The sequence below is a fragment of the Mycteria americana genome, chromosome 25 (genome assembly GCF_035582795.1).
Source record: "Mycteria americana isolate JAX WOST 10 ecotype Jacksonville Zoo and Gardens chromosome 25, USCA_MyAme_1.0, whole genome shotgun sequence".
In the NCBI taxonomy this organism is placed as follows: domain Eukaryota; kingdom Metazoa; phylum Chordata; class Aves; order Ciconiiformes; family Ciconiidae; genus Mycteria; species Mycteria americana.
In genome coordinates, this window is record NC_134389.1 from 999,112 (window position 1) to 1,026,335 (window position 27,224).

The 27,224-nt window shown below is 58.6% G+C and overlaps 4 protein-coding genes across 7 annotated transcripts; 2 read left to right on the plus strand and 2 right to left on the minus strand.

The window, feature by feature from the left end:
* Positions 1 to 2,631: 2,631 nt before the first annotated feature.
* PEX11B (peroxisomal biogenesis factor 11 beta) lies at positions 2,632 to 25,639 on the minus strand. 3 transcript variants are annotated; one of them, XR_012778797.1, is made up of 5 exons: positions 5,907 to 6,066; positions 5,702 to 5,817; positions 5,400 to 5,601; positions 4,071 to 5,048; positions 2,632 to 3,316 (listed from the first exon to the last, which is right to left on the minus strand). XR_012778797.1 is itself a non-coding variant. In XM_075525060.1 (5 exons), the coding sequence occupies exons 2-5, from the start codon at positions 5,960 to 5,962 to the stop codon at positions 4,682 to 4,684; spliced, it is 741 nt and encodes a 246-aa protein (XP_075381175.1). In that variant the 5' UTR covers positions 5,963 to 5,985; positions 25,635 to 25,639; the 3' UTR covers positions 2,632 to 4,681. The 3 variants fall into 3 exon arrangements, 2 of the variants coding, with proteins under 2 accessions (XP_075381175.1, XP_075381174.1); XM_075525060.1 differs by adding an exon at positions 25,635 to 25,639 and having other exon boundaries at positions 2,632 to 5,048; positions 5,907 to 5,985; XM_075525059.1 differs by having other exon boundaries at positions 2,632 to 5,048.
* Positions 6,716 to 20,690, plus strand: LIX1L (limb and CNS expressed 1 like). Of its 2 annotated transcripts, XM_075524798.1 has the most exons (6): positions 6,716 to 7,113; positions 12,772 to 12,935; positions 14,023 to 14,163; positions 14,891 to 14,986; positions 16,752 to 16,829; positions 16,999 to 17,378. In XM_075524798.1, exons 1-6 carry the CDS (start codon positions 6,771 to 6,773, stop codon positions 17,239 to 17,241), a joined length of 1,065 nt encoding a protein of 354 aa, XP_075380913.1. In that variant the 5' UTR covers positions 6,716 to 6,770; the 3' UTR covers positions 17,242 to 17,378. The 2 variants fall into 2 exon arrangements, with proteins under 2 accessions (XP_075380913.1, XP_075380914.1); XM_075524799.1 differs by lacking the exons at positions 16,752 to 16,829; positions 16,999 to 17,378 and adding an exon at positions 19,516 to 20,690.
* Positions 21,032 to 24,820, plus strand: RBM8A (RNA binding motif protein 8A). The gene is made up of 6 exons (XM_075525070.1): positions 21,032 to 21,139; positions 21,797 to 21,856; positions 22,101 to 22,178; positions 22,504 to 22,640; positions 22,906 to 23,042; positions 24,246 to 24,820. Exons 1-6 carry the CDS (start codon positions 21,073 to 21,075, stop codon positions 24,289 to 24,291), a joined length of 525 nt encoding a protein of 174 aa, XP_075381185.1. The 5' UTR covers positions 21,032 to 21,072; the 3' UTR covers positions 24,292 to 24,820.
* LOC142420588 (gonadotropin-releasing hormone II receptor-like) lies at positions 24,305 to 27,025 on the minus strand. Its single transcript, XM_075524677.1, has 6 exons — positions 26,448 to 27,025; positions 26,130 to 26,334; positions 25,511 to 25,932; positions 25,205 to 25,311; positions 24,668 to 24,790; positions 24,305 to 24,569 (listed from the first exon to the last, which is right to left on the minus strand). The coding sequence occupies exons 1-6, from the start codon at positions 26,934 to 26,936 to the stop codon at positions 24,305 to 24,307; spliced, it is 1,611 nt and encodes a 536-aa protein (XP_075380792.1). The 5' UTR covers positions 26,937 to 27,025.
* Between the last annotated feature and the right edge of the window lie 199 nt (positions 27,026 to 27,224).

The following is a 27,224-nucleotide window of genomic DNA, read 5'->3' on the forward strand; positions in this document are numbered from 1 at the left end:
AACGAGGGGCGAGGTTCCCTATCTAAGGCTTTCTAGAAGACCACGGAATAGAAAAATAGGTAGAAAAGCAGGTGGGAAAACGCCCCAAACCGGCGTTTCCCGGCTCCGCCGCGACGACGCGCAAGTGCCACCGCGGTCGCAGCCGTCGGGGGGAGCGACCCCAGCACCTCCTGCCTGGCGGGAGGGGTCCCGGCTAATTAACGACCGAACTGGGCTGACGGTGGCTGGTTTTGGTTTCGGTTTTAGAGTTTCGGCGACGGGCTCTGGAAAGAAACCCGCACGAGCGGTAATTAGTTCAGTAATAACGCTGATTAGGTGGAATTAGCAGCTCGAACCCGGGCCCTGCTCCCCCCAGGTATGGCGTGTATTCTCTTTATACTCCAAATCCTTGGATGAATGGACTTTTTTTATTATTATTAAAGATGATCCTGCCACGTGACGGGGATATTTTGGTCCGAAACAGGCGATTTAGGAGGAGGGTCGGGGGCCCAGCGAGGCTCCCGCGTCCTTTAGTGGCCACGACGGCGCTTCCCCGGGCAAAGCGGGGACGGACGCAGGAGGGGGCCCCGGGACGGACGCAGGAGGGGGCCCCGGGGAGGGAAAACCCTCGGAAGGTTCTGGTGGGTGCTGAGGGACCAGCCCAGAGCGGGGGAGGGCTCCCCACCCCGCACAAAGCGCTTCCGAAGGCGTTCGCGGGGACGGGGTGCCGTGGGTCGGGGGACGGGAAGGGGTCGAGGTGCCATGGGTCGGGGATGGGAAGGGGAGGGGGTGCCATGGGTCGGGGTGCCATGGGTCAGAGACAGGAAGGGGTCGGGGTGCCATGGGTCGGGGATGGGAAGGGGATGGGAAGGGGATGGGGTGCTATGGGTCAGGGAGCCATGGGTCAGGGGACGGGGTGCCATGGGTCAGGGTGCTATGGGTCAGGGATGGGAAGGGGTCAGGGTGCCATGGGTCGGGGAGCCATGGGTCGGGGGACAGGAAGGGGATGGGGTGCCATGGGTCAGGGTGCCATGGGTCGGGGATGGGAAGAGGAGGGGGTGCTATGGGTCAGGGAACCATGGGTCAGGGTGCTATGGGTCGGGGATGGGAAGGGGTCAGGGAGCCATGGGTCGGGGACGGGAAGCCATGGGTCGGGGAGCCATGGGTCGGTCAGCGGCCGGCAGCGCCAGCCACCGCAGGCAAGAGGGGGCTGGGCCGGGGAACCCCAGGAAAGGGAGGCTCCCCCCGAGCCGGGGGGCGCCGGGGCCTGGGCCCACCCCCCCGCGCCAGCGCAGGGCCCCCACGTCCCTCACCCCCTTCACTTCCGTATTTAACGTAAAAATGAAGGATGAAAATTAAACGAGTGGGAAAATTCCTCAACCCCTTCACTGCTGTATTTAATATGAAAATTGGGGATGAAAATTGGGGATGAAAATTGGGGATGAAAATTGGGGATGAAAATTGGGGATGAAAATTGGGGATGAAAATTGGGGATGAAAATTGGGGATGAAAATTCCTCAACCCCTTCACTTCCCTATTCAATATAAAAATTAAGGATGAAAATTAAGGAAATGGGAAAATTCCTCAATCCCCTCACTTCTGTATTCAATATAAAAATTAAGGATAAAAATGAAGGATGAAAATAAAATAGGAAAATTCCTCAACCCTTCGACTTCCATATTCAATATAAAAATTAAGGATGAAAATTAAATAAAATGGGAAAATTAAGGCATAGGCACCGGCTAACGAAGACCCTGGCCCAATTAGGGACGCTTTCCCCCACCTAAGGGAATTGACGGTTCGTTAAAAGCGGGTGAAGCTGGCGCTTGGGGGGGGACACACCGAGCCCAGGTGAGCGCCATGAGTTTGTTGGGTCTCAGCCAGGGCTAACGCCGGGCTCTGCCCGTCCCGGCATCGCCGGCATCCATGGCATCGCCCGGAGCATCCCGGCTGCCTCCGCCCGTCGCCGGACGGGGTGAGCCTCCCCCGCGACGGCCGCGATGGTGGAAGCGGATTCAGGGGGGACGGCTGGCAAACCGGCGTCCCCGAGCTCTGCCAGACTCGGGGCGCGTCCCCGGTCTTGCCGCGGGGGAACGGGAGCGGTGCCGGGTGCCCGCGGCGCCGGCAGAGCCCTCCCAGCACAGGGAGGTCTGTCTGTCCATCCCTCCCCAGCGCCGAGGCGACAGACGGAGGCTCCCCATAGCCGGGGACACGCCGCGGGCTTTGCCGAGCGGCTCCATAAATCGCTAAACACCCCCCCACACCCCCCCGAGAGGGGCGGTTTGTCCTCGCCGCGTGCCGGGAAAGCCGGGAGCACCCCGCCGCGGTGCCCGCACCCATCTCCCAGCCAGCCCCAACGAGCCCTCGGCTCGTTGCCACCGCGGCGGGAGGGGAAGGGGGATGGAAAAGGGCTGTCGGTCCATCCCCCGGCGACGGTAACAGCAAAAAAACCCAGGAGAAAACACCCAAAACCAAACTAAATATCGGGGTGGAGGGGACAAGGCCCCGGCGTCCCCGTCGCTCACTGCCCGGGACACTGGGAAACACGTCGGGAGCGAGCCCGAGACCCCGTCCCGAGACAGGCCAGACACACCGATATCCCCGCGCGTTCATCCCGGCGGGATCACGAAAACGGAGGAAAACGGCGACGTCTCAGCAACCGGGCTTTAATAATGAACTCTGCAAACCGCCACGGGACCGCGATTAGCGCGGCCGCCTATTTACACCGCGGTATTTACAGGCGAGCGAGCGAGGAGCGGGAGACGCCGCGCGGCCCTCCGCCGTACCTTCCCCGGGTTAAAGTATCGCTCCCGCGCGTTAAAACCGCCGCGTTAACAGCGCGGGGAGGCTGCTAACGAGCCAGGGACGGCCGCCTTCCGCTCTCGTAACTGATTTACCTTCTCCGGCGAGGGTTCGAGGTCTCCGAGCCGAGATTTTGCTCCAGCCCTTTACCGTGAGCCGAGGGGAACGGGGGGGGGCAGCTTTCGCCGTCCGAACGCCGGGGTCCGAGTACCTCGCCCCGCACCTTCCCTCACCAGGTCGGTTCGCAGGCAGAAAGACCCCACGTTCTTACACCCCGCTGCCACCTCCTTCTTTATCCAGCTGAATTCAACTCTCTCTTGCTAAAGCTCTGGGTAGTTCGGTTCGGTCTCAGGCTGCACCCTTTCCCCTGCCCGTACCACCCCAGAGCCCACAGAACGCCGGGAGACGCCGAATGGAAAATGCCAGAGAGGTCCCGGAGCCGGGTCTGGACTAAGAAACCCGAGGCGACGCTCTCGAGCGATGAAACCGTGGTTTTCCAGCCCGGGCACGAGCCTTTGCCACCGCGCAGACGTACCTGGAAGGAGGCGAAGCTCCGTGTTTGCGCACGGAGCCGCTGGGAGCTCAGCAAAAACACCAGCGGGTTTTAAAAGCGTGCGGGGGTCGCTCCCTCCCTGCGTATCGCCCTCCCGGGGACGGCCCGAGGAACGTCCCACCTCTGCACACAAATAATCATCAGCTCTGAGCGCGTCCTTCGGTCTGCGGTTAAGTAAAACACCCTTTAGAGCCGGGTCGAGCTCTGGCACAAGCAGCGTTATCTGGTGTCACAGAAACCAAGAAAAACGGGCAAATTTAGTGAGGCGGCAGCGCCAGCTCGGAGGGAAAAGCAGGGAGGAACAACTGACGCAGAGAATCACGGCGTCGAGCCGGGATTTATCCCCGATTTATCCCCCCCCCAAAAAAAAGCCACTACAAGGGACATCTGAGAAGCAAACCGCAGCAGAGGCGCAGCGGGGTGAGCCTGCGCCGCTCCGGGCAGAGGGAGGGAGGCGGACGCACAGGTCTCCGCTTCTTCACAGCGGCAGGGAAGAGCTCGGGCTGCCCGAGTCCCCTTTCTGTTCTCGGATGCAGAAAAAAAATCCAGGCGGGAAGGGCTGGGAGCGACCCCAGGGCTCGGCGTGACTCGCTGCAGTCGCCTCTTCCCCACCGCGACTGCGGGGAAGGCGCAGGCAAGCAAATATTCTCCTACGGGGAAATACCCTGCTCCCCATCTCACCTCAAACCCACGGCCAGGCGGCAGAGCGGCACCGGCCGAGACCCCACGGACTTACCCCGAGTTCACCTCCGAACGCCCAGCCGGGTACGGCTCATCGGCGGCCAAAGTCCTTTCAACTCACCCTCTCTCTGCCTGCACTCAGATTTCTTAAAAGGAAGATAAAGCGTCAAAAGAGGCGTTGGATGCGCCCGGCCAGCGCTAGGCTCACCCCCGCCCTCTGGTTTCAAACCCCCCCAGTCTGGGGGAAGCACCCAGGCGCCCTTCTCCGGCCCCAAATAGCTCCCTCTTGGCTGGCTCCGTGTTAAGAGACCCCCCCCAAAGAGGAAGGGGAAACGTTAAACCCCTAAAAAACGCCCAGACGGGCCCTAGAGTCGATGGGGAGAACCACCAGGTTTAGGTCCGTCGAGTATCGCCCTCCTCACCGGCGACGCAGGGAGCGGAGGCGGCCGGAGCAGGTCCCTGCGGGCTGCGACGCCGCAAACTCCCTCCACCTTCCTCCCGTCTCCGCGGTTAAAGCGGCCAGGCGCGACGCGAACGCACGGCCGCGCGCGACGGGACGGAGACAGTCAGCGTTAGTCGTGTCCCTGCCCCCGGAGTTAACCCCCCCGGGGTCCCCCAATATCTGCCTACGCTGGCTTCGAGGCCGGAGGCAGGGTGTGAGAACAACTAAGGCTTCAGTTTGAGCCAGGGATGAAGGATGGTGAGGATGGAGAGGATGGAGGAGGTGAGGCCGCACAGCCCCACAAAGCCCGGGTTGGTTTTGTACAGCCCCAACTTGTCCAGGGGGATAAAAAGGTCGCAGGCGTTTTTCACCACGTCCAGCAGCAGAGGAGGGTTGTTCCGAAGGACGCGGATCAGAAGCCGGAGCTGGATCTGCAGCCTCAGCCCCAGCTGCTGGAGCCCGTTGTCAGCCCGGAGCTGGCGCCCGTTCTCGCTGCCTTTCGCTCGCTTCCCGCCCGCCTCGCGCTCCATCAGGATCCGGATCTCGTAGGCGTCCCGGCTCAGGTTCACGACGAGGGCAAAGAGGTAATACCTGAAAAAAACAGGGGAGAGGAATGGGGGACGGCAGGGAAACGGCGCTGGGGACCGCGGCCCGCGACGCTGGGAGCCGAGGAAACCTCTCCGGCCGCAAAAATAAAACGCCTGGGGGAAGGACGAGCCCGCAGCCGAGGGCCAAGGGCTCCCCCGGCTCCTGCAACGCTGCTCTGTGCCACGGGTAGGGTGCGAGGAGAGGAGAAGCCCCTGCGCGCAGCACTCGGGGCGGGGGGGGAGCTGGGACCCCTCCGGCTACCCCACAGCACAGCAGACGCAGGGGAGAGGGGCGAGAAGCCTGCTCTCCCCGGGGACGCGCGCTCGCTGCTCGCCGGCAGCTCCAGCCCCACACCTGAAGGACCTCTGGCCCCACTTCTCCTGGTCCACGCTGGGGACGAGCCCCGTCTTTCCCGCCCAGAGGACGTTGTCGCAGGCGAAGTACATGGCCCTGTTGAGGTGGCCGAGGGTGACGCAGAACCGCAGCACCATGTCCGACAGGTGGATGGCTCGTTTCGCCGCCTCCAACGCCTCGGCCGAGCTGCCCAGGCGCAGCACTGCGGGACGGACAGACGGACAGGCGGTCACCGGGGGGGGGGGGGGGGGGGTGTCCCGCTCCCCCCCCCCCCCCCCCAGCCCCGGGGCGGCCCCACTCACGCTTGCGGCCCAGGCTGAGGTGAGCCTCCAGCTGCCGAACGCTGGCCAGGACCCCGGCGCTCGCCCCGTTCCTCCGCAGCGTGTCCCCCGCCAGCGCACAGGCGTACTGCGCGGCCCTGCAAGAGACGACGCGGCGTGAGGCCCTCCGTGACCGCCCGCCCCCGGTGAGGGGAGGCCGGGACCGCCGCGGTAGCCGCCCCCGCACCTGAAGAGACGCTCCTTGGCCTGGCTCTGGGCGCTGAAGCGCACCCAGGTCTCCATGGCGGGGCCGGGCCGGGCCGGGCCGGGCCGGGCCTGCGGCGTCGCTCCCCGGTGCGGGGCCTCGGCGAAGCCACTTCCGGGAGGAAGACGGAAGCCGCCGTGGGTCAAACCGGGCGCGGGGGCGGCGGTGCACTAGCGCCACCTGGCGGCCGGCGGGAGCACAGCGCAGCCATACCGCCCCCTTCATGCCCGCACAGCTTGGCCCTATTGGCTGGGTGCGCCAGGCCCCGCCCTTTTTCATCAAAACAGAGGCCGTGAATGGGCAATTGCAACTTTCTCCGCCTCTAAATCTGTATCGAAGCCTTTGATTGGTTAATTTTTCCTTTTCCCGCCCCCTTCTCCAGACCAATAACAACGTGGCTACAATTCCCCACCTTCGTCTCTGCACTTTTGCATTTTGATTCGTTCTTCCCTCTGTCATTATAATCAGTGCTGCAGCACGATTGGACAGTTGTCCCCTAATCCCCGCCCCCTCGCCGTGTCCCTCACTTGTGATTGGGGTAAATAAGGAGAGCGCGCCCCTCCCTCTCCACGCCCTACCAGCGAGTTCTGATTGGCCGCTCCCCTCCCCGACCCGCCCACCTTCCCGGCCCTCTGCCCTGCGATTGGCGTGCTGCCGCTTTCACCGCCTCCCTCCCTCCACCCTCCCTCCGCCCCGCCCCGAAGTCTCCTCCGTGCTGCCGTTGGCCAGCTCCCCCTGCCGTCCCGCCCCCTCCCTGAGGTGATCTCCACGCCCATTGGACCCCGGGGCGGTGAGTGACGGCGGCTCCGCGGCGGGGCTCTCCCTCGGAGCGGGCTGGCGGCGGCGATGATGGAGTCGGTGCGGGCGCAGCGGCTGCAGCCCGGCGTGGGGACGCTGCGCTCCCTGCGGCCCGGCGTCACCGGGGCCCCCGCCGCCGCCGCCTCGGCCCCCCCGCCGCCTCCCGCCCCTCCGCCCGCCGCCGTGGCGGCCCCCCTGCCCGCCGCTCCGCCGCCGCCGGCCGGGCTGGGCTTGGGGCTGGGGCTGGGGCTGCCGCCGCCGCCGCCTCCCCTGGGGCTGCAGGGATCCGCCGCGCCGCCGCCGCCCGGCGCCGGGCCGCCCGCCGTGCTGCGGGAGGCGGTGGAGGCGGTGGTGAGGAGCTTCGCCAAGCACACGCAGGGCTACGGCCGCGGTGAGCCGGGCGGGGGGGGGGGGGGCGGCGGCGGAGCGGGCCTCAGGGCGGGCTGGGGGCTCCGGGGGGGACCGGCGGCTGGGGGGGGCTGAGGGCGAGGGACCCGGGGGAGGCCCTGTTCGCGTACTTGGCCCCTTCTCGGCCCGTTTCCCTCGTGTCGGCTCCCCCCGGGGCTCCCCTCCCGCCGCCCCCGCCCAGGGCTGGCTCCTCTGCCGCTTGAGCCGGCTTCTCCCTCGATCTCATTCCCCATCGCCCCCTCCCCAGGGTCTGTGGGGTCATCTCCCCTCTGTGCCCCCAGGGCTGGGTCTCTTCTTTGCCTCTTTTCTTTCTCCCCCGCTTTGCTCTGGAGCCCAGGCACCCCTTGTCCCATCCCATCGCTGCAGGGTCTGGGATCTTCTCGGGGTGTTTCCCTGTCAGCTCCCCCTTTTCCTTCCAGCCTTGTGTCTGGGACTCTCCCGTCCCATCCCTCCTTCCCCGTGAATTCTCCCTTGTCTGGGATTCCTGTTGTAACCCATTTTCCTTGGTCTATGCAACCCTTCCCTCTTCAATCTTCTCCAGCATAAGCTTTAAGGCGTGGACCTCTCCAAGACCCTCTTCCTTCCCTGGAATTTCCCTGGCAGCCTTGTTGGGTGAGGGCCCTGCTTCTCTTTGCTTCCCACCACCGAGCTTTGAGCACCCTTTTCCCTGCAGGTCCGTGACTTAGAGAAAAGAAGAGAGTCGGGAGCCTCTCCCGTGGCTGCGTGCTGATGTTCCCTATCCAGCGGCGCTCAGCTGGTGGTTTGCCCACGTGATGGGCTACAAGGGTGACCGAGGAGGCATCCTCGACTGTTGTCGTTAGGTTAAACGTCAGTAATAAGCGTTTTGTGCCATTTGTGGAGACTTTTTCCGGTGTCTGCTGCCGTCTCAACCCTCGTGCTTGGGATCTCCCAGCCCCGCAGAGTGAGCTCGTATGATTCGGGCGACGTTAAAGGTGAGCGTGGGGAGGAAAGGAGGATCCCTGCTCCAGCCCTATCCATCTGGGGCTGCTCGTGCCAAAAACGAGAAAGTGAGTAAAGTAAAAGTGGGTAAAATGAAACGGCTGAGTCCGTGGCTTCTCTGAGTCTGCCTTTTCCCTAAGGAGTCTTGTGGTTTCAGGGGTCAAGCTTGAGAAACATTCCCGGGTCTCCTTTTCTTAGAAAGCTCTGTGGCCTCTTAAATGCAAACTTTTGTTTTTATGGTATCAACCGTTTCCCGATACCTAATTTGACGTGGTTTTTTGCTTTTGTAAATTAGGGAAAGAAGGCAAGGTCGGGGTAGGCAAGCGTATAGGTGACCGCAAAAGCAGGCGTAGGAACTTGAGCTGGGCAGACAATTCCCTACTTGTGGTTTAAAGCTGAGGAGGTTTCCTATTTGTGCTGTGCCTGTAACAGGTAAATGCGTGATAAAGTTAGAGAAAGTGGAGGCTGTTTGGTTTTTTTAATGTTTTTTAGAGGTTTTTTTATGTTGTTAAGAAGGAGGATTCTTCTTGTGCCACAGCGATTTAGTCCTCTGTACGCAATTCCTTTATTTCAACTTGATGTCAGGACAAAAAAAGTTCATTTCTTTCAACGAAGGCAGCAGCGAAGAGGGCTCCGCTGGGCAATCCTTGGCCATTCCCGGTGGCCGCAGTTTTCCTGGGATCCCCCTCGGTTGTGTGCTCTGCACGGCTGCACCTTCTTGATGAAAAAGCTCCGTGGCTGGGAGGAGAAATCGGCTCCGCAGGCTGCTGGTGCTGGAAGAGGCTGTTGCGGGGGTGTTAAGTACTCCACCACGCTCCGGCGCTGCGGGGCTCCAAGTATTGCATCAGAGGCGCCCGGTCGTGCGAGAGCCCCCGGAGGAGGCTCAGATCTGGGTTTCTTGTACACTCCTTTTTATTTAAAAAAAAAAAAAAAAAAAAAGTACAGAAGCAAGAAAAAAGGTTAAAGCACATATTTTACTGGCCCTGTGATGGAAAGAATCTTCCGCCCCACCCGAAAGGAGACACTTTGCAACTATTTTGAGTTCCCGACTTCTTCCGGCTACGGCAGCAGGTCCAACAGAGGCGGTCGTAGGCTTCCAAATGGTGAGTGCTTGGCAGTCAGCGCCACCGGCGTGCGGGGGACCGCCGCTCGTCTGGCTCCGGAGGAACTCGACGCCATGTGGAATCACTTACTCTTCTGTATTTAATATGCAAGTCAGATGTGCTATCGTATACACAACGCCGGGATACGGGGTTATGCTCCAAAGCAATAAACAGATGTGACTGATGGGCAGAGCAGGCTCTGCTTTGTGTCTCCCAGCTTCTCTTCAGCTTTTCTCGGAGTGGCAAATCCAAAGGGTAAGGCTCTGACAGGAACCGCCCCGTGTGGGTTAAGCCGTGCTCTGTAAATCTGCGGGTCTCCCCCACACAGATGGGTGACAGAGTTTTTCTAGAAGATCAGCATTTCCAGTTCCTGCCCTCAGAAATGCAGACGAACAGATAAAAAAGGTATCGACTGATGCCGACAGTAAGAGTTCCAGCGTTTTGAGCTGGTAGAGAGACTTGTTCTACTTGCAGGCACTTAAAATAGCTTTCTTTACATGTTGGGTTTCCCATTAAGCACGACCTCATGTGCGGTGCAAAGAATACGTCACTTCTGCAGCATCTTTACCTGCCTTCAAACCATCCCGTTGTTTTTCTCTCCGCCCTCTCCCCAGCCAGAGCGCTGCGTTGTGTTCCGTGCTCCGTACGGGATTAAAATCCTTCAGGGTGCAGAAGGTGTCCCTGCTTTCTCGAGGACCGTCCTCTCGCAAACACGAGACACGACGGGATTTAGGATGCTTTCTGAAAACCAAACTTCACGTCTCCTGCCTCTTTCCCCCGCATCGCTATTTTGTGATTTAATGGGAGGAGGGGGGTGAATGAGCAAGGCTGAAAATCATCGATCCGGAGCAAATTCAGACTTAAAATTTCGCTTTGGATTCAGCGCGCTGCAGTGCTCAGCCAGTGTTTGTCTGCTGAATACGACGTGTGCAGCGTTGTAGCTGGAGCTGCGCTGGGAAGGAGAGGGCAGAGGGGCAGGTCTCTGTTCGTAGCGGCGCAGTTTGCTCTCCCGCCCTATAAAAGCTTATTGTTCTGAAGCATTTGTAGAGTTTCAATTAGGTATTTTACTTTCTCGTCTCCTAAAACCATCCTGCCTGCGGCAGCTGGAAGCATTGAATCCAGTCTGGGAAAAAAACCTCTTTTGGATGCTTCTCAGCTGTCTGACCTATTGCTCCAGTCGCTAACGAAGTACCCAGCCAGTGTCGGGCACAGAGGAACCCTTGTCTTGGGCTCAAAACGCAATTCCGTGCCCGTGTTGCACGGCGTTTCCTCGTTAACCTGCTCTTAACACCAGCTTCTCAGACTTCACTAAATTAAACCAAACTAGAATGTCTCTGAATTTTCAGAGTAATTCTGTGTGTCGTGAGAGTTTGCGTTGCCCGATGCAGCTCGGCTTTCTCTGCGGTTTCTTGTGTGGTCGCTGCTGCAAAGCCTCCGTCGCCCCGTGCCAAACGGTCCCTGAAGTCGTTATTGAATCGGGCATTGTCTCCCCAAATCCGTTGGGGATTATGTGCATGACTTACACTGTCCCTGGGAAGGGAATCTGCCTGGACGGATGGGAATTCTGTCTGGGTATTGGTGCACTGGAGAACTGGCAGGGAACCGTGTATTGTTTGCACGGCTTTTTGTTAGTCTTCAGTGGAAAATTGCCCCCGTCTTGCATGTTTCATCAAAAAAACCAAACCCCAAATTAAACTTGAAAATAATCCAAAGCGACTGCTTTGTGAACAAATGCCCTGAAAAGCCTGTGGTTGAAAGAGGAGGGAAATGCTTAGCGAGGAACTACTGTGCCTGTGACTCCTCGCCTGGCTTCATCTTACAGAAAGCAATAAAACAAAGTAAAAGGCTCACGCTCGCTGTCTTCCTGAAAGCCGCCTGGCTGAAGACCTAAAAACTTACAGCACTGTGTGGGCAACCGAAAAGCTAAGCCAGGGTGGCCTGTGACGGACTTGGCATCTCACATTCGCGCGTGGCCTCAAATTCACCTCCCTTTTATATCGAACCCCGGGAGACTTGGAGAACAGCAGCCTCGTCTCGCTTGGTGCTCCGCCTCAGTGCTTGCTGCCTCGTGTACAGCTCCTCACAGGAGAGCTTGCCTGGGGATTTTGGGGTATTTTTCTCATTTTGCTTAAAAGGAGAACTCTGGGGTGGAGCCCTTTTAACAGCTCTTGCATTAACGAGGAGTTGCTGTAATCTGTTTTGCAGATTGCCTCGCTTCAAAGCGATTGCTGAGCTTAAAAAGGCTCAGAGAAGGAGTGCTGAGGAAGAGCTGAGGCAGGCTTTTCCTACAGCTACCTGTCAAACTTTTCAGCACAGAAAGAAGCTTAGAGCAAATTTGATGGGACTTAGAGCGTTAGACGCTATGAGGGTCATTTTTCTCGCCCGAACCTTGACGAAGTAAAGGGTGGGTAATCGAAGGAAGTCCGCGCGGCGCTGGGGATTCCAAAATGAGGAGAGTGACAGGAGAGCTGGCTCGTCGTTACAGCAAACACTTCTAGTGCTTGCATGCAAATTAAAATAAGAAGGATTTAATCTCGGGGATTTGGGCTACAAGCTGATGGCGGCGAGGGCTGTGTGTATCGGTTGGCTGTGCACGGTGTGGACTAGCTGCTGGGTCGTTAAAGCTGGGTAGGTGCTCAAACCCCGTCTAGCAAATTTGGTGCTCCAGAAGAGGTGCCTGCTTAAAAACGACTTCTCCCGAAAAGACTGTAATTACCAAAGTCAACGAGGGCTTACTTTTTATGCTCTGGTTCCCTAACTGGGATGGAAAAACCACTGACTGTAACAAAGCTAGTCCTGGGCTTAGCCTGTGATTCACCGTTTGGTTATACGTCCTGCCATGCCGAAATGGCACAAACGAGATGCTCCGATTAGATGTTTCCGTTCTCCTCCGTGCCGTTACACACTCTCTATGTGGCAATCGAATATTCCCACCCAAATTACAGGGAGTTCTGCCAGAAGGCCTCAGCTGGGTAGCTTTACGCCTCGGGTCACTTCTTGTGGCTCCATCGTGTTGTTTTGAGCTCGGTACGTGACGTTCAGCGTAAAGGCAGGTGGTTTCCGCACGTCTGACAGTGCACGCGCAGGTCAGCTGCTTTATTTTTCTCTTAAATCTGAAAATGTCAATACCGAGGGTCAGCTGAGGCAGGTGAGCAAACCTGCTGAGCCTGTTGAGAGCCCTCTTAACGGAGGAAAAATGCCTCGCTGCCCTGCTGCTTTGCAGCCTTTTCCAAGCCCTCTTCTGAAAGCTTTTTCCCTAAGTTTGCGGGAACGAGAAGAGCTTTTCTGTAGGAAGCTTTGTTTTGTAACTCGGTGGTTCTCCTTACGTTCCTCTTGCTGGGGGAGGCGTGTTTGTGTTGACATCGTGCGCCTACGGCTTCCCTTGAAGCTGATGGGTTTTAATTGAGTCGTAACTGAGCTCCCTGGGCAGGACCCTGCTTGCGTAGGTGGGAATACGCTAACATTTATGCCGTTCTGTTTCTGGATGCGGCCACTTCTGGCGGATGATACCTGAGGAAACCAGCTTCCCAGGCTCTTGTTTTCTGTGTCTGAACTTGATTCTATTTCTGTCTCCTCAGTGAACGTCGTGGAGGCCCTTCAGGAGTTCTGGCAGATGAAGCAGTCGCGTGGAGCCGATCTGAAGAACGGAGCCCTCGTGGTGTACGAGATGGTCCCTTCCAACAGTCCCCCTTACGTCTGCTACGTCACCTTGCCCGGAGGGAGCTGCTTTGGCAGTTTCCAGGTACGATGGCTTGGTTGGAGGCTCTCCCTGCGGCGTAGCTCGTTCTCCAAAGCCGTCTGACTTGGGTGCCCTGAGAATCTTTCCTGGCCAGAATTAGCGCTCAGATACCTTTCTGCGGTGGGCACAACGTTAACGTTTTCCCGCTGATTTGAAGCGTGAGAATGACACGGGTCTGACTGTAACCCTCTTTAATTTCAAGCTGGCGATTAATGTTCCTAATTGCCTATAAAACCCCACCCGACTTCAGTCTGGGAAGCTTTGGCTGTAAATTTTTTCTTTGCTGTATGTCTTGTATTCCCTACACATGACTGACTTGGACCTTAGCAGTGCTGAGGTAAGATAAGCGGTATCAGAGAAAACTGTCAGATCGGTGGGTTTTGATACTTCGTTCTCCTTCCCAGGATTAAGCAGTGGGATGTATTTGCAGGATGCAGCTCGGACAGACTGGTAGAGTAACATTTCCTTGCAAGGGCTCCGGATTTGACCCAGAACCTCTTCTCAAGATGCCAAAAGACTCTAGAAATCAAATCATAACATTGGATTAATAGTTTCTCCCCTCTTTCTGTTCAAAAGGAAAATGTCCAACCCAAATACCTCACCCTAAAGATTAAGGTCCAAAAATCACAAGGGGTCCTGACTGCATTTCGGATTCCTTTGCTGTAGTGGCTTCAGGCAGTTACTCTCTAGTCTTGGTTTGAAGAAGGTATCCAAAAGAAACAGTTCCAGCAACTACGCTGTCTGCCCATCCCGAAGAGCAGTCCTTGTGCTTAAGAGTAATTTGGTTACGTTTGGGTTTTAAGCTAATTAATTTTGTTGACGATCGGATTGGTGGCGTTTCCTGATGCAGATACTATGTGCTGAGTTCAGCTGCCTGCCTAATTTTTGTTTAGCATGGTTGGGATAGCTGTGGTTTAAAACTAGCTCCTAATGATTTCAGGATGTCTGAGAGCATGACTTTCCAAAACTACACAACACTGCCACCTAATTCCCATTTCGTGTGGCGGGGGGAGAGGTTTGGAGCATGGGGCCGAAGGGATCTCGGTCATCTCGCTGTCTTTCTGTCCTGATGGTGTTTGTCTCTCCTCAGTTCTGTCCAACCAAGGCTGAAGCCCGAAGGAGTGCTGCGAAGATTGCGCTAATGAACTCGGTCTTTAACGAGCATCCCTCCCGGAGGATCACGGATGAGTTCATTGAGAAGAGTGTTTCGGAGGCCCTGGCATCTTTCAACGTAAGGCTTTCCAGTGCCCAGAGGGCTGCGATTGCTGGGGACGGATTGACTGGGGAAAAACCTCAAATCATGGGAAGAGAAGTTTTCTTTTACATCTGGAACTCTTTACGGCAGGTTTTTTTTCAGTGACTTCTGAGTATTAAAACTGTAACTATAGCTCTAATTCTCGTTCTCCTGCTTCCCCTCCCACACAGTCTCACACTCTTCTCGAGTCTGATTGTGCTCCCTCAGATCAGGCCGGGTGGGATTACAAGATGGAGACGTTGATTCACGTGGCCCTTCTGTGACCAGGTTGTCACACGGGCTAGCTTTCTTCAAACCAAATGTTTTCCAGAAACTTTAGTTTCTCGGGGCGGGAGCTTTGCATTCTTCTTTTACTGCTCTAATTATACCTTATCCTGGAGGGAGTTCTTGCTGTGCAGCCAGAGTATTGTAAGAACTTTGAAATCGCCATAATGGGCTGCAGAAAAAATCCCGTTGCGAGTGGCATTGTCAAAAGCAGAGCGGGCTTCGTTACTCCGTGAGAGCTGTAGCGAACGATGCAAGTATTCGAGGCTGAGTTAGACCGGTGAGCGCGGTCTAAGCACGAGGGTGAGGTGCGTAAGGCTGTCCTCCTTAATCTGACCTGGAATTACTGAAGTGGGGATGATGTAGCAGAAGTGGCAGGTACCAGGTGAGCCCCGCTTGGGTCGGGAGTTGCAGCTTTTGCATGAAATGTCTCTTGCAGGGCAATCGAGAGGAAGCTGATAATCCCAACACCGGGATCGGTGCTTTCCGCTTCATGCTGGAATCCAACAAGGGAAAATCAATGCTGGAGTTCCAGGTACTGTTCATAGTTTAACGACACGGTTCAAGGGGTGGTTGGTTTGATCTTTCAGCTACGGCCGTAGTGCTTCACATTCAAAACAAAAGCGGGGCTTTCCTCTTAGAGCACCACTCGGGATTTGTGGTGCTTTCAGGTGCTGGTATACCAGCAAAATACTTTGAATTGGGCTCTGTCTGTAAATGCTCTTTGATATTTGCGTGGCTTGGTATTGTGAAAGGGTTGTGCGTTCTTCTGATCCAGCGTTTTCGGTGACGTGGTGTTTAGATAACTGGCGCTGGAGGTTCAGATGATACCTCCAGGTACCTTAACTCACGGCATTAAGCGAGCCGTTTCATTTGTGGTTTTTATCCTCTCCCTGTAAAATGGGAGAGATCTCGCTTCCCTTAGGAAGGCTGGCGAAGATCTTTCATCCAAAGACATTTTGATTGTGGAATTAGGAGTCTTGATTACGGTCGTTACATGCCCTCAAACCACAGCGTTATCTGAGCAATCTTCGTATCCTACTGAAATATGCTCGGTCTGTCTCTCGTTACGACAAAACATCTGTGAAATGAAAAGTACAAACTGCTGAGGGAAACTGCTGTAACACTTATCAGCTCTGGTATAACGGAGCAGGAGGAGTCCGTGCAGAACAGATGACTGAGAACTGAGATTCTTCCGGGCTTTATTCCAGCCTTTCTGAGGAAACTGCTCCTACGAGCAGAGCGGAGCAGAGCAGCCAGGTAAATAAGGCTTTTTAGAGCGCTCTGAATTCTGCCTGCGACTTGATAGCCTTTGAGCACGCTCCTCGTTGTCACGCAGGACGTCTGTCCCCGCACGTACTGAGATGTTACGATGGTGCTTGGAGATTCGTGACTCCCTTTAATTTAAACTTGGGCTTCAAAAGTAGCTCGGAATGATTCGTGTGCAGATGAGTTGACTGTTAAGCGCACCAACTGGAGCTGGATTTTTAGAAGAGGAGAAATTGGACCGTAACTCTGCTCCAGACAGTGAAGCGGGGTTTGGATGCCTCTCAAAGCAGGCGCCTTTAGTCTGTAGTGTCGCTGTGTTTGGGGTTCTTTGCTGTAGGCGAACTTTTCCCGAAGCGGACTTCTTGCCTGGCTCGTTTCCCTTGAATGGAAAAACTCAGGAGGCAGAAGGCAGAAGTGTTTATATTAATGGGCCTGTTTACACAGGGTGACTCTGTTATGTATATTCCTTAGGCTGTGTTTGTGTTTGGGAAGCTTAACTAGTGGCTGCAAGTTTACGAAGCAGAATTTGTGTGGCCTTGAGAGAGAAACGTTTGCTTGGAAAACGTGGGGTTGTCACCTGCTCTGCCGGTGCTTTAGCTCGGAGGTTGCGAGATGACAGAGTCTTGCTTGCAGAATCCCGAAATCCCTGGGGCAGAGTGAAGCATCAGCGGCTTTGTCTCCTCTGTAATCCACTCATCTGGCGGGGGGATTTTTGTCTAGTGGGGCGAGCCGGACTTTGCCCTTGCATCTTGGCTCCTAAGACGCTGGTGATGCCTTCTGCCTCCCCCGCTTCTGTGGTTTTCTTGTCTTTTTGATAAATCTGAACTCATTCATGCTGGAAGTCTTTTGTTTACGGACTCCGGAGTTGCAAACGTACTCTGTGATCCTTGCGATTGCAAGGGACCGGCTGCGATGTTGCAAAGTCCGTGTCGCCACCTTGTTCCCATAGCCAGAAACTAGCTTGACTGCTTGCGGGGACGAGGATTCAGCGCTCCGTTTCCTCGCAGCCTGACCGCCTCTTGCCGTTGCAGGAGCTGATGACCGTCTTCCAGCTGTTGCACTGGAACGGCAGCCTCAAAGCCATGCGAGAGAGGCAGTGCTCACGGCAGGTGAGTCCGGGCTGCGGGTGCCTCGAGCGGTTGTACTCTAGGCGCGTTAGGGTCGCAACAACCTTCTCCTTAAGCTCCCTTAGCTGGCAGGGAGTGCTGCTAAGCGACGCGTGCCCCATGTAGTGACTTGTCTTTCCTAAGCTCCCCTGCGTATGTCCGTTACCACCAGGAGGTCCTGGCTCACTACTCCCACCGCGCTCTGGACGATGACATAAGGAACCAGATGGCCATGGACTGGGTGAACAGGGAGCAGAACAGCCCAGGGGCCCTTTCCAGAGAGCTGGCTACAACGGAGAGAGAGCTGGACGAAGCCCGCCTGGCTGGGAAGGAGCTGCGTTTCCATAAGGAGAAGAAAGACATCCTGATGCTGGCCGCTGGCCAGCTGGGGAGCATGCACTCCTCCAACTGCTAGACTCTGGCGTGCAAGTCGTTCCGCTCCCCCAGGCCTACTAACACCTCCACGCTGACGGGATCCGTCCCGTGTCACGTAAAGCATGTAATGCCTCTTCCAGGATTGTGGCCCATTTGCACATTTTAAAGATTTTTTTTTTTAAAAAAAAAAAAAAAAAAAAAGCTCCTGTACAGATTTTTAAACCTTTTAATACTTGCTTCTAGACCTACTCCTCGGCCTCCTCTCCGCTAGAGAATTCCTTCTGTCACTTTTTTTTTTAAAGACAGCGTTAAAAATGCAGCCTGTCAGTATTAACACCGAAGAGCTCCGCTGTACGTTGGTACTATGTAGTCGGCAATATTCCGTGAAATGTAGCACTTCTCCCAGAAAGCTTCTGTTCGTTGGAGCTGATGCATGTCATGCAGACCTGCTTTTTTTTTTTTTTTCCTTCTGCTTCTATAGTAGAGGGGGGGTCTATCAAAACTCCTCGATAAGCACACTAATTAAAAAACCCAACAAAACAAAACCACCGAGGCATTCTCTTTAACGCTACAACGCAAGCTGCGCGGGGGGGGAATACTCCCAAGCACGTAAAAGGAATTTAAAACTGGGATTTTGGTTTGGCCAGGCTGACATCTGGGGATCAATCTACAGAATTCCAGTTCCAAGCTCCAGGCAGGATTTGCAGTTACCCCACGGCTGTCAGGTGGCTGTATCTGTTTCCGCTCTGGCTTTTCGCTCGGGGGGTAGGACGTAGTTTATTCTCTCAATAATGCACCTAACAACAAACTACAAGGCCCTGCGGTACTTAAGGGATTGGACTTGGCGGTTTAATTAGTCGGCACCAGGCAGAGCCTCCTGCTCCGCTCCTGTTCAATCCTCTTTGGGTTCAGCCCGGTCTGGCAGGGTGGAGGTGCTGGAGTCCCGTCCCGAGCCCCAGCAGGCGGCGGGGGGATGAAGTGGCCGGTTTATTTTGCTGGAAATGGAGCATTGGTGGGTTTTGGCTTCCCCAGCCAAGCTGGGGAGATGTGGATTGTTTTAAAATCTAGCAAGAAATGAGAGATGGACATGCCGTTCTCTCCGGAGCAGCTTCCAAACCAAATGTCAGACTTGGCCTTTTCAAGGAAGGTTTAAAAAGCCTTGCCAGAGTTTCAGAACTCGCTAGCAATACGAGGGGAAACCGCTCAGCTTCTCCCCCTGACGAGCCTTGCGAACACAAGTCTCTGTTAACCAGAGCTGCGTTTAAGTCTCTGTTAACCAAAACTCCGTTTAAGTCTGTTAACCAGAACTGCGTTTAAGTCTCTGTTAACCAAAACTGCGTTTAAGTCTTTGTTAACCAGAGCTGCGTTTAAGTCTCTGTTAACCAAAACTCCGTTTAAGTCTGTTAACCAAAACTGCATTTAAGTCTTTGTTAACCAAAACTGCATTTAAGTCTCTGTTAACCAGAGCTGCGTTTAAGTCTCTGTTAACCAGAGCTGCGTTTAAGTCTCTGTTAACCAAAACTCCATTTAAGTCTCTGTTAACCAGAGCTGCGTTTAAGTCTCTGTTAACCAAAACTCCATTTAAGTCTCTGTTAACCAGAGCTGCGTTTAAGTCTCTGTGAACCAGAACTGCGTTTAAGTCTCTGTTAACCAGAACTCCATTTAAGTCTGTTAACCAAAACTGCGTTTAAGTCTCTGTTAACCAGAACTCCGTTTAAGTCTCTGTTAACCAGAACTGTGTTTAATCCTTTGAACCAGCGCACAGATCCAGCCCCAAGCGGCGAAAGCTCAGACTAAGGTTTGGCCTCAACTCTGCTTTGCTTCTGTCAGGCAGATAAAGGGGTCTGACCCTTCGCTGCGCCCCATTTACACCGCCCAGCTCCCTCCGCAGCTGCAACCCCCCAAGAACTGGGGACAATTCTTAGGATTTCTGGTAGAGCAGAGGGCTGAGCAGTCCTCCGGGTCAGCAGATCGCGCGGAGCTTTCCGTTCCTCGGTGAGGGCTTGGCAGGGGAGGAAGGGCCGGGCAGGATGAAGGCTGGGCTGCCGGTTTTGCCCCCCTGGCCCGCAGCGTTTAAGCGGCGTAGCCTCGGGCCGCAGGCCGGGAGAGAGGGCGATGGCCGGAGCTGCGCTGCGCTCGCTTCGGAGCTTGTTCCCTTCCTCGCAGTAGCGGTGATGGAACAGACCAAGATTCTCTATATGCACTATTTTTTTAAACGAATAGTTCCCTATTCTTTGTATACGTATCGGTACTAAATCTATATGATGTTTAGATTTTAAAAAATGCCCTTTCTGACTTTAAAGTATTCCTACAGCTCAAGGCCAGTCAAGAAAGTCGCGACTTGTTAGCGGAACTTCCCGTATCCCTTCCTACTTTTCCAATACTTTTCCCGAAGAGCCAGCAGCGTCTCCGCGGGATGATAAATTGCAGACAGACGTCACTTCTCCTTCCTTCAACGCGGCCGTGAGCTTTCTCCAGGGCTTTTCCCCCCGGGCAGAGGTACAAAGCCGCGGGACTCTGCTGTTTCCGTATTCAGCCGCCCCTCGCACCCTCTCCTTCCTCCGCAGCAGCCTCTCGCGCAGGATATTTGACCGTAGAGGCAGGTGGATATTCGAGCAATAGTCTTTGTTTTGAGACGGAGGTTAAAAAAATTGCATTATCTGTAGGTATTCTAGTTTTGTATTCTCGTCCTAACGAGCCTATTTTGGTTTTTTCCTTATATATTTTTTATACGCAGCCTCTTTACACAACAGTATTAACGTTTAACGCGTTTATAAATGTGATTGTAAATGGTGTGGAGTTGTGGTTTGTTTTTTTTTTATTTTTTTTTACAGGCTGGCGATATCTAGGCCTTGTATTGGGATTTAATCGCCCGCTCTAGACGCAGCGCGGAGTCTAACGTCTCGCTGCCCGCGCTTCCGCGCCTGCGTGCAGCCTCCCCTCGCGCCCAGCGGCGATTTATCCGAGGGCCTGGTCTCGCAAATAAGGGAACCCCTGAGAGACCCCGCGGCGCCTCCGCCACCAGATTTTTGTGCCCCGCCTGCTGCTCTTTGCTTTTTGCGGCGCTTACGAGTGTTTTGCAGGTCGGGATTTTAATGTTTTTTAGCAAAACCCTCCGCGACTCTTCTGTCTCGCAGCGCCGGGTCATACGCGAGCTGTTTCAGCTGCCTCGCTACTGCCAGCGGCCGCTCTGAAACGAATCGGGGACGATTATGGCGTTTCCCTTGGTCCTGGCAGAAGGGAAAAGGAAAACCTGATATTCCGTGACTTTTTGGCAATTCGGGCACCGGTTTTCAGTCTCCGGATCCGCTTGGAAGGTGGTAAAATTAACAAACCTGGGTTTTCTCGGCATCCAAAATGGGTTGTTCTCCTTGTTCGGGCTGCGTAACTAAATGCGAAGCCGAAAGGATAAGTCGCCGTACGTCGCTGCGGTTTGTATGTATGATTTTATACAATAAACCAATAGATTTTGGGGTAGCTGTGGTGGCTTCTCTCTTCTTCTGGGGTGGAAGGGGCAGATCGTGCCCCCGACCTCTCCTTCGAATCGTCCCTGTGTAGGGGCTCGTACCCCGGGAGCAGCCAGGCTGGTGTCACCGCCCGCCGCCCCCGGGGGGTGGCAGTGGTCCCCAGTACGGCCCCAGTACGGCCCCAGTTTGGGGGCACAAGCGCCCTCGCCCTTCCCAACATGGCGGCGCGGGCGGACGAGATGCGTTGACCTCCCTAAGATGGCGCCCAGGACTCTTCCGCCACACGCCCTCCCCAAGATGGCGCCGCGGGCGCTTCCGCCACACACCCTTCCCAAGATGGCGGCAGTGCTTCCGGCGCGCTTCCCGGCGTGCACCGCGGCGGCGGCGGCAGCGAGAGCGGCAAGATGGCGGACGTGCTGGATCTGCATGAGGCGGGAGGCGAGGACTTCGCCATGGACGAGGATGGCGACGGTGAGGGCGGTGCTGGGGCTGTCCCCTAACGGCCCGGCCCGGCCCGGTTCCGTCCCGGTTCCGTCCCGTTGCCTCCTCGCCCCGGGCCGGCCCGGGGGTCCCGCCTCCTCCCGCTTGGGGCCCAGCTCCCGGCCGCGTCCCTGTCACAGCGCGGCCCCTCAGCACTGCTCCTGTGTCGTGTCTCCCCCTCGCAGCCCCGGTTCGGGACCGACTCAGCTCGGGTCCCTCCTCCCGTATCGGTTACCCCGCTTCGGGCCCGTCCCCCCGCTCCCCTCGGGCCGCCGGGCCCTGACGGCTCCCGTTCCCTCTCCCTTTGGGGTCCCCCACCGGGCCCGGCCCGGTTCCCCCTCTCCCCACAAGCCTCAGTACCAAGCCTGGCCCGGGGGGTCCTGCCTGGCCCGGGGGGTCCTGCCGGGCCCGGGGGGTCCTGCCTGGCCCGGGGGGGTTCTGCCGGGCCCGGGGGGGTCCTGCCGGGCCCGGGGGGTCCTGCCCGGCCCGGGGGGGTCCTGCCTGGCCCGGGGGGGTCCTGCCGGGCCCGGGGGGTTCTGCCTGGCCCGGGGGGGTCCTGCCAAGCCCGGGGGGTTCTGCCTGGCCCGGGGGGTCCTGCCCGGCCCGGGTCCCCTCCCCGGTTCCGACCCGCTCCCCTCTGCCCCCCAGAGAGCATCCACAAGCTGAAGGAGAAAGCCAAGAAGCGGAAGGGCCGAGGCTTCGGCTCAGGTGAGGAGCACCCGCCGCGCTCTGCCCTCCGTCCCGGTGTCCCCCGCCCCTCCGGGCCTCCGTCTCCCGGTTGGGGTGAAACGCTTCCCCCGGCGTCCCTCGGAGAGCGGTCCGGCGTGAAACCCCGGCTGCCTTCGTGCTTTGGGGGAATTTTAAATGGGGTTGTGGTTCTCTGGGCCCTGGCGTCCTCCTGGGTGGTGGCACCGGTCGCCCATTTCTCTTTCCCCCCCTTCGCCGCGCCCAGAGGAGGGCTCGCGGGCCCGCGTGCGCGAGGACTACGACAGCGTGGAGCAGGACGGGGATGAGCCGGGCCCTCAGAGGTGTGAGTATCGCCAGAGGCACCTTCCCAGCCCTCGCCGCGGGGGCTTCACCGCAGGGAGGGGAGATGGTGGGGGAATACGGGGTCTTTGGCTCCCTACCGGGGTTCAGACCTTGCTGGGACCGAGCCTTTCCCCGCCTTGCTGGGGTTTATGTCCGCGTAAGCCAAGAACGTTGGGCTCCGGGGCTCCGTCTCCCCTTCCCACCCGCGTACGGCTCGCTCTGTGCTTCCCCGCAGCTTTTGGGGGGGACCCCGTCCCTCAGACCCCACAGCTGCCGCGGGAGCACGCCCTGCGCTCGGCGTAACTCTTATCCCCTTCGCGCCGCAGCGGTGGAGGGCTGGATCCTCTTCGTCACGGGGGTTCACGAGGAGGCGACGGAAGAAGACATCCACGACAAATTCGCCGAGTACGGCGAGATCAAAAACATCCACCTCAACCTCGACAGACGGACGGGCTACCTGAAGGTAGGAAGGGGTGTGCTCGGCGCCGCTGCGCTTGCCCCTCGAGCCTCTCGGTGGCTTCGCCGCCTCCCGTTTTGGCTTGCGGGGCGGTCGAACTCGTCCACGCGGCAGCGGCTGGACGCGACGCACGCTCGTGCTTCCCCTTCCCCGGCTCTGCCGCGGAGGCCGGGATCGAACAGGGCTTGGGGGGGGATTATCCCCGTGCCCGGCCCCTCGCCGGGCTCCCCTCGCCCGCCGCGGCTCACGCTCCCCCCCTCCCGCTCCCTAGGGATACACTCTGGTCGAGTACGAGACCTATAAAGAGGCGCAGGCGGCCATGGAGGGGCTGAACGGCCAGGAGCTGATGGGGCAGCCCATCAGCGTGGATTGGTGCTTCGTGCGAGGGCCCCCGAAAGGAAAGAGAAGGTAAGGGCCGAGCCGCGGGCGCGAGCGAGACCTTGGCGTGCCGCCGACTGGCTCGTCCGCCTGGCCGAGAAAGCGCCGGAACCTGCGCCGGTGCGAATCACGGAACGGTCTGGGTGGGGAGGGACCTTCCAAGGCCACCTCGCCCACCCCCCGCCGTGACAGGGCCATCTTCCACCAGATCAGGTTGCCCAGAGCCCCGTCCAGCCTGGCCTTGAACGTTCCCAGGGACGGGGCATCCCCCGCCTCTCCGGGCAACCTGGGCCCGCGTCTCACCAGCCTCAGCGCAAACAATTTCCTCCTTAAATCTCGCCCGAATCTCCCCTCTTTTAGTTTAAAACCATCACCCCTTCTCCTGTCGCTACTAAAAAGTCCGTCCCCATCTTATAAGCACCGAAAGGAGCAGTAAGGTCTCCCCGGAGCCTTCTCTTCTCCAGGCTGAACCCCCCCAGCTCTCCCAGCCCCTCCTCACAGCAGAGCTGTTCCAGCCCTCGGCCCATTTTCGTGTCCCTCCTCTGGACCCGCTCCCACAGGTCCACGTCTCTCCTGTGCTGAGGACCCCCGAGCTGGACGCAGCGCCCCGGGGGGGTCTCACCGGAGCGGGGTCGAGGGGCAGAATCCCCTCCCTCGCCCTGCTGGCGACGCAGCCCAGGAGCCCGTTGGCTCGCTGGGCTGCCAGCGCCGGCTCGCGTCCCTTTTGTCACCCGCCGGCACCCCCGAGTCCTCCTCCGCAGGGCTGCCCCCAGCCCATCCGTCCCCGGCACCGGGAATGGTCCCCGCCCGCGCGCAGGACCCCGCCCTCGGACCCCCTCGCGCGCTTCACGTGGGCCCGCTCCTCCGGCCCGGGTCCCTGCGGGTGCCGTCCCTTCCCTCCGCCGCATCAGCTGGGGGTCGCCTCGCCGCGGGCGCGCTTGGTCCCGTCGACGGCGGTCCCGGTACGGACCCTTGAGGGCCACCGCTCGTTACTGGTTTCCGCTCGGACGCTGAGCCGTAGCTCTTCGGACGTGGCCAGCTCCTCGTCCGCCCAACACCCGTAGCTCTCCCACGCAGCGGTGCGGCCCGTACGCGGGCCCCTGTAGCAGTCCGGGTAGATGACATCAGTTGTCCGCCGATGACATCGCTGCGTCGTAGCAGGCCGCTAGATTAGAGAGCGTGAAATCACCGCGTGGGCTCAAAATCCCAACAGACAACCGTCCTCTCTTCCAGGGGCGGGCGCCGACGGAGCAGGAGTCCGGACAGGAGACGCCGATGATGGAGCCTCATTTCTACCCGTGCGTTCCGAGTCCAAACTGGGAGAACTGGGAGGGGAAACTGGGGTGGCGGGGGGGGGGGGGGGGTTTGTACGTTGGGGACGGGGCATTTGAGGAACAGCTGGAGGAGTAAAACAGTTCAGCGCTTCGGGAAATTGGCTTCTTACAAGATTTTATTGTTTTCAAACGAGAAAACTTGAGTGAAGAAGCGACACCCGGGGTTTCAGGGGTTGTTTCCACGTGCGGGCGTGGCGGGCGCAGCCCCCGGGCCCGCTTACGCCTCAAACCGCGACGTTTTTAAGCGTTTGGTTACGCCCGCGAGCGACCTGGCGTTTCGGTCGCTCTTCTTTTGGAGAGAAGTTGGGTTTTTTTTTATACCCCAGGCAAACGTTCCTTAAACCGCCTGAGGGGTTTATTCTGTCGACTTCACGTTTGCGAGTGAACTCAGCCTTTTCAATAACTCCCATTTTGTGTAAAATAATTGTCCTCTCGTTATTTGTCCTTAATTAAACGTTCTGAGAAGCTGTAACCCAGCCCCAATTCCTCTCGTGCCTCCTTGCTAATTTTAGATTTGCCTAAAACCGGTCGGTGTCGCTGGCACGGCTGTCGATCTCGGGGCTGCCTCAGAGCAGCTTGGTAGTTGAAAAAGCCGTTTTGCCTTAAAATAGCGTTTGGCAGAGCCGGCTTTGCGTGCCCTGCGCCGTTCTCCGTCACGTCAGCGGGCTTTCCGGGTAGCTCGGCTCTGGTGTCGAATTCTCCCCGTCCCCCAGCGCGGGTGAAGGGGCACGGTTTAAATTTGGTTGGGTTTTGGTGGTTTTTTTCCCCCCGAGGAGCCCCTGCGGCATCTTTTTAAAGGAATTTCTGCCCCGGATTTTTGCTCTCTGCCTGACACGGGGCGCCTCGCTTCTGGCTTACCGCTCCTCGCACGTTACCGGTGCCGTTAGACCCCGCCCGGCGCGGAAATGTGCCGGTGACGCCACAGCGCCGGTTAAACCATCCCCCGTCCCAAAGACAGGCTCCCGCTGAGAAAATAATTGGCGTTTATTGTGGAGCGGCTCTGCGGTGGCCCAGAGCCCTTGCGTCACCCCCCCGTCCCGTTTTTGGGGGGTCCCCTTGCTCTGCCGCGGGTCCGGCCTGGCCTCGCCGTCACATGAAGCTCTCCGCCGTCCTCCTCCGGCACAGCTCGCACCTCCGTCCCGGCGGAGCTGCGCCCGCCATCACCTCCAGCTCGTGTTTTCCGGCTCCCCCCAGGCTGTCGCCGGCTCTCCCGGCCGGCGCGGCCGCGGTGGAGACGCGGAAGGAACCGGTGAGGGCGGAAGCGACCTCCCGCTCGTGCCGGCGGCGGCTGCGGCGTCGAGCGCGCCACGTCTCCCTCGGGAAACGCGCCGTGAAGAGCCCGTAGATGAGCGGGTCCAGGCACGTGTTGAAGAGGCCGAAGAGGAAGAGGATGTGGCTGAGAGACGGCGGCACCTTCTCCCGCGTCAGCATCTCGGGGGAGAACCAGTACCAGAGGCCCAGGAGGTAGTAGGGCGTCCAGCAGACGATGAAGGTCAGGACGATGACGATGGACATCTTCAGCGTGCGCATCCTGGCCCGGGGGATGTTGTCGCGGGACCGGCGGAGCTGGATCTCCTGGGAGGAGGCTGCGGGGCGGAAACGGAGCGAGGGGTAGGAAGGCGGGAGGAGGAACGCGCGGCCCCGCGGTTCGTTAAGGGCGCCGGGGTAACGAGCTGGGGAGAGGGGACCCAGGCGGGGCGCCGGGCCCCAGCAGCAGCAGCATCGGGAGGAGAAGCAGCGAGCGGCGACGGAGGAAGGGTGGGGGAGCGGCGCGGGCTCTCACCGCGGGCGTCCTTCATCCTGCCCGAGATGGCGGCGAGGATGCGGCCGTAGCAGAGCACCATGACGAGCAGCGGCAGGAGGAAGAGGCAGGCGAAGGTGAACATGTTGTAGAGCGTCTCCTGCCAGCGCGCCCCGAAGCTGCCCACCGTCGCGCACTGCACGAAGCGGCGGGGCCGCGACCGGCTCACCGTGCGGAAGACGAACGCCTGCACGGGGCGGCGGGGGCCGTCAGCGTCCTTCCTTCCCCCGCCGCCATCGTCATCCTCCTCCTCGACCCCTCCGGGGTCTCCCTCCCACCCCGGGGCGGGGGTTCGCCCACCTGGGGCAGAGCCAGCACGGCGCTGAGCGCCCACGCCGCGCACAGCATCGCCTTGTTCCTCCTCTCGGCGCGGCCCACCGCCAAGGGGTTGACGATGGCGGCGTGACGGTCCAAGGCGATGACGACGGTGACGAAGGCTGAGGCGTACATGGCGGCCAGCTTGAGGAACATGAGGGCCCGGCACGCCGCGTCCCCCCCGTACCACTGCACGGTGACGTTCCAGGTGGCGTCCAACGGCATCACCACCACCGTCACCAGCAGATCGGCCGCCGCCAGGTTGGCCATCAGGACGCGGACGCGGGGCGGACGCCGCCGCGGCGCCCGGGCGGCCGACCAGAGCACGGCGCCGTTGCAGCAGGCCGAGGAGAGGAAGAGGAGGCACGTGACGGCCACCCGCACCTTGGCCGCGGCGGAGAAGGTGGGCAGCAGGACGGGCTCCTCGCCGGCGCCCGCGCGGCTCCGGTTCCCCGCCGTCCCGGTGACGTTCATGCCGCCGGCGGCCGCCGTGGGGCTGGGAGCCCGGGGACCCGCTGGGGCTCGTCCCCGGCCGCGCCCTCCCCGCGGCAGGACGCGGTGACGCTGAGCATCTTTCGGGTTTGTCCCGATTCTGCCGGCGGGGTCCTCGCTCCTCGGCCCCGAGTTGGGTCAGGTCTCAGCCCGGGGGGGGACGGGGACCCGGAGCCACGGCGCCCGCCCGCGTCCCCTCTCCCTGCCGAGGCCGGGGCGCGGCGCACGCAGGAGCCCGGCCCTGGGCTGGGGACGGGGGCTGCGTCCCCC

Bases quoted from the DNA above. Each gene is read 5' to 3' on its own strand.
- LIX1L (XM_075524798.1), top strand. From the start codon at position 6,771: ATGATGGAGTCGGTGCGGGCGCAGCGGCTGCAGCCCGGCGTGGGGACG. The intron at 12,936-14,022 runs GTACGATGGCTT...GTCTCTCCTCAG, and splicing joins GCTGCTTTGGCAGTTTCCAG to TTCTGTCCAACCAAGGCTGA. The intron at 14,164-14,890 runs GTAAGGCTTTCC...TGTCTCTTGCAG, and splicing joins AGGCCCTGGCATCTTTCAAC to GGCAATCGAGAGGAAGCTGA.
- LOC142420588 (XM_075524677.1), bottom strand. From the start codon at position 26,936: ATGAACGTCACCGGGACGGCGGGGAACCGGAGCCGCGCGGGCGCCGGC. The intron at 24,791-25,204 runs GTAAGCCAGAAG...CGTTTAATTAAG, and splicing joins CCGGTAACGTGCGAGGAGCG to GACAAATAACGAGAGGACAA. The intron at 24,570-24,667 runs GTATAAAAAAAA...TCGCGGTTTGAG, and splicing joins TTAAGGAACGTTTGCCTGGG to GCGTAAGCGGGCCCGGGGGC.
- PEX11B (XM_075525060.1), bottom strand. From the start codon at position 5,962: ATGGAGACCTGGGTGCGCTTCAGCGCCCAGAGCCAGGCCAAGGAGCGT. The intron at 5,602-5,701 runs GTGAGTGGGGCC...TCCGTCCCGCAG, and splicing joins CCTCAGCCTGGGCCGCAAGC to TGCTGCGCCTGGGCAGCTCG. The intron at 5,049-5,399 runs GTGTGGGGCTGG...TGTTTTTTTCAG, and splicing joins TGGGGCCAGAGGTCCTTCAG to GTATTACCTCTTTGCCCTCG.
- RBM8A (XM_075525070.1), top strand. From the start codon at position 21,073: ATGGCGGACGTGCTGGATCTGCATGAGGCGGGAGGCGAGGACTTCGCC. The intron at 21,140-21,796 runs GTGAGGGCGGTG...TCTGCCCCCCAG, and splicing joins CATGGACGAGGATGGCGACG to AGAGCATCCACAAGCTGAAG. The intron at 21,857-22,100 runs GTGAGGAGCACC...CGCCGCGCCCAG, and splicing joins GGGCCGAGGCTTCGGCTCAG to AGGAGGGCTCGCGGGCCCGC.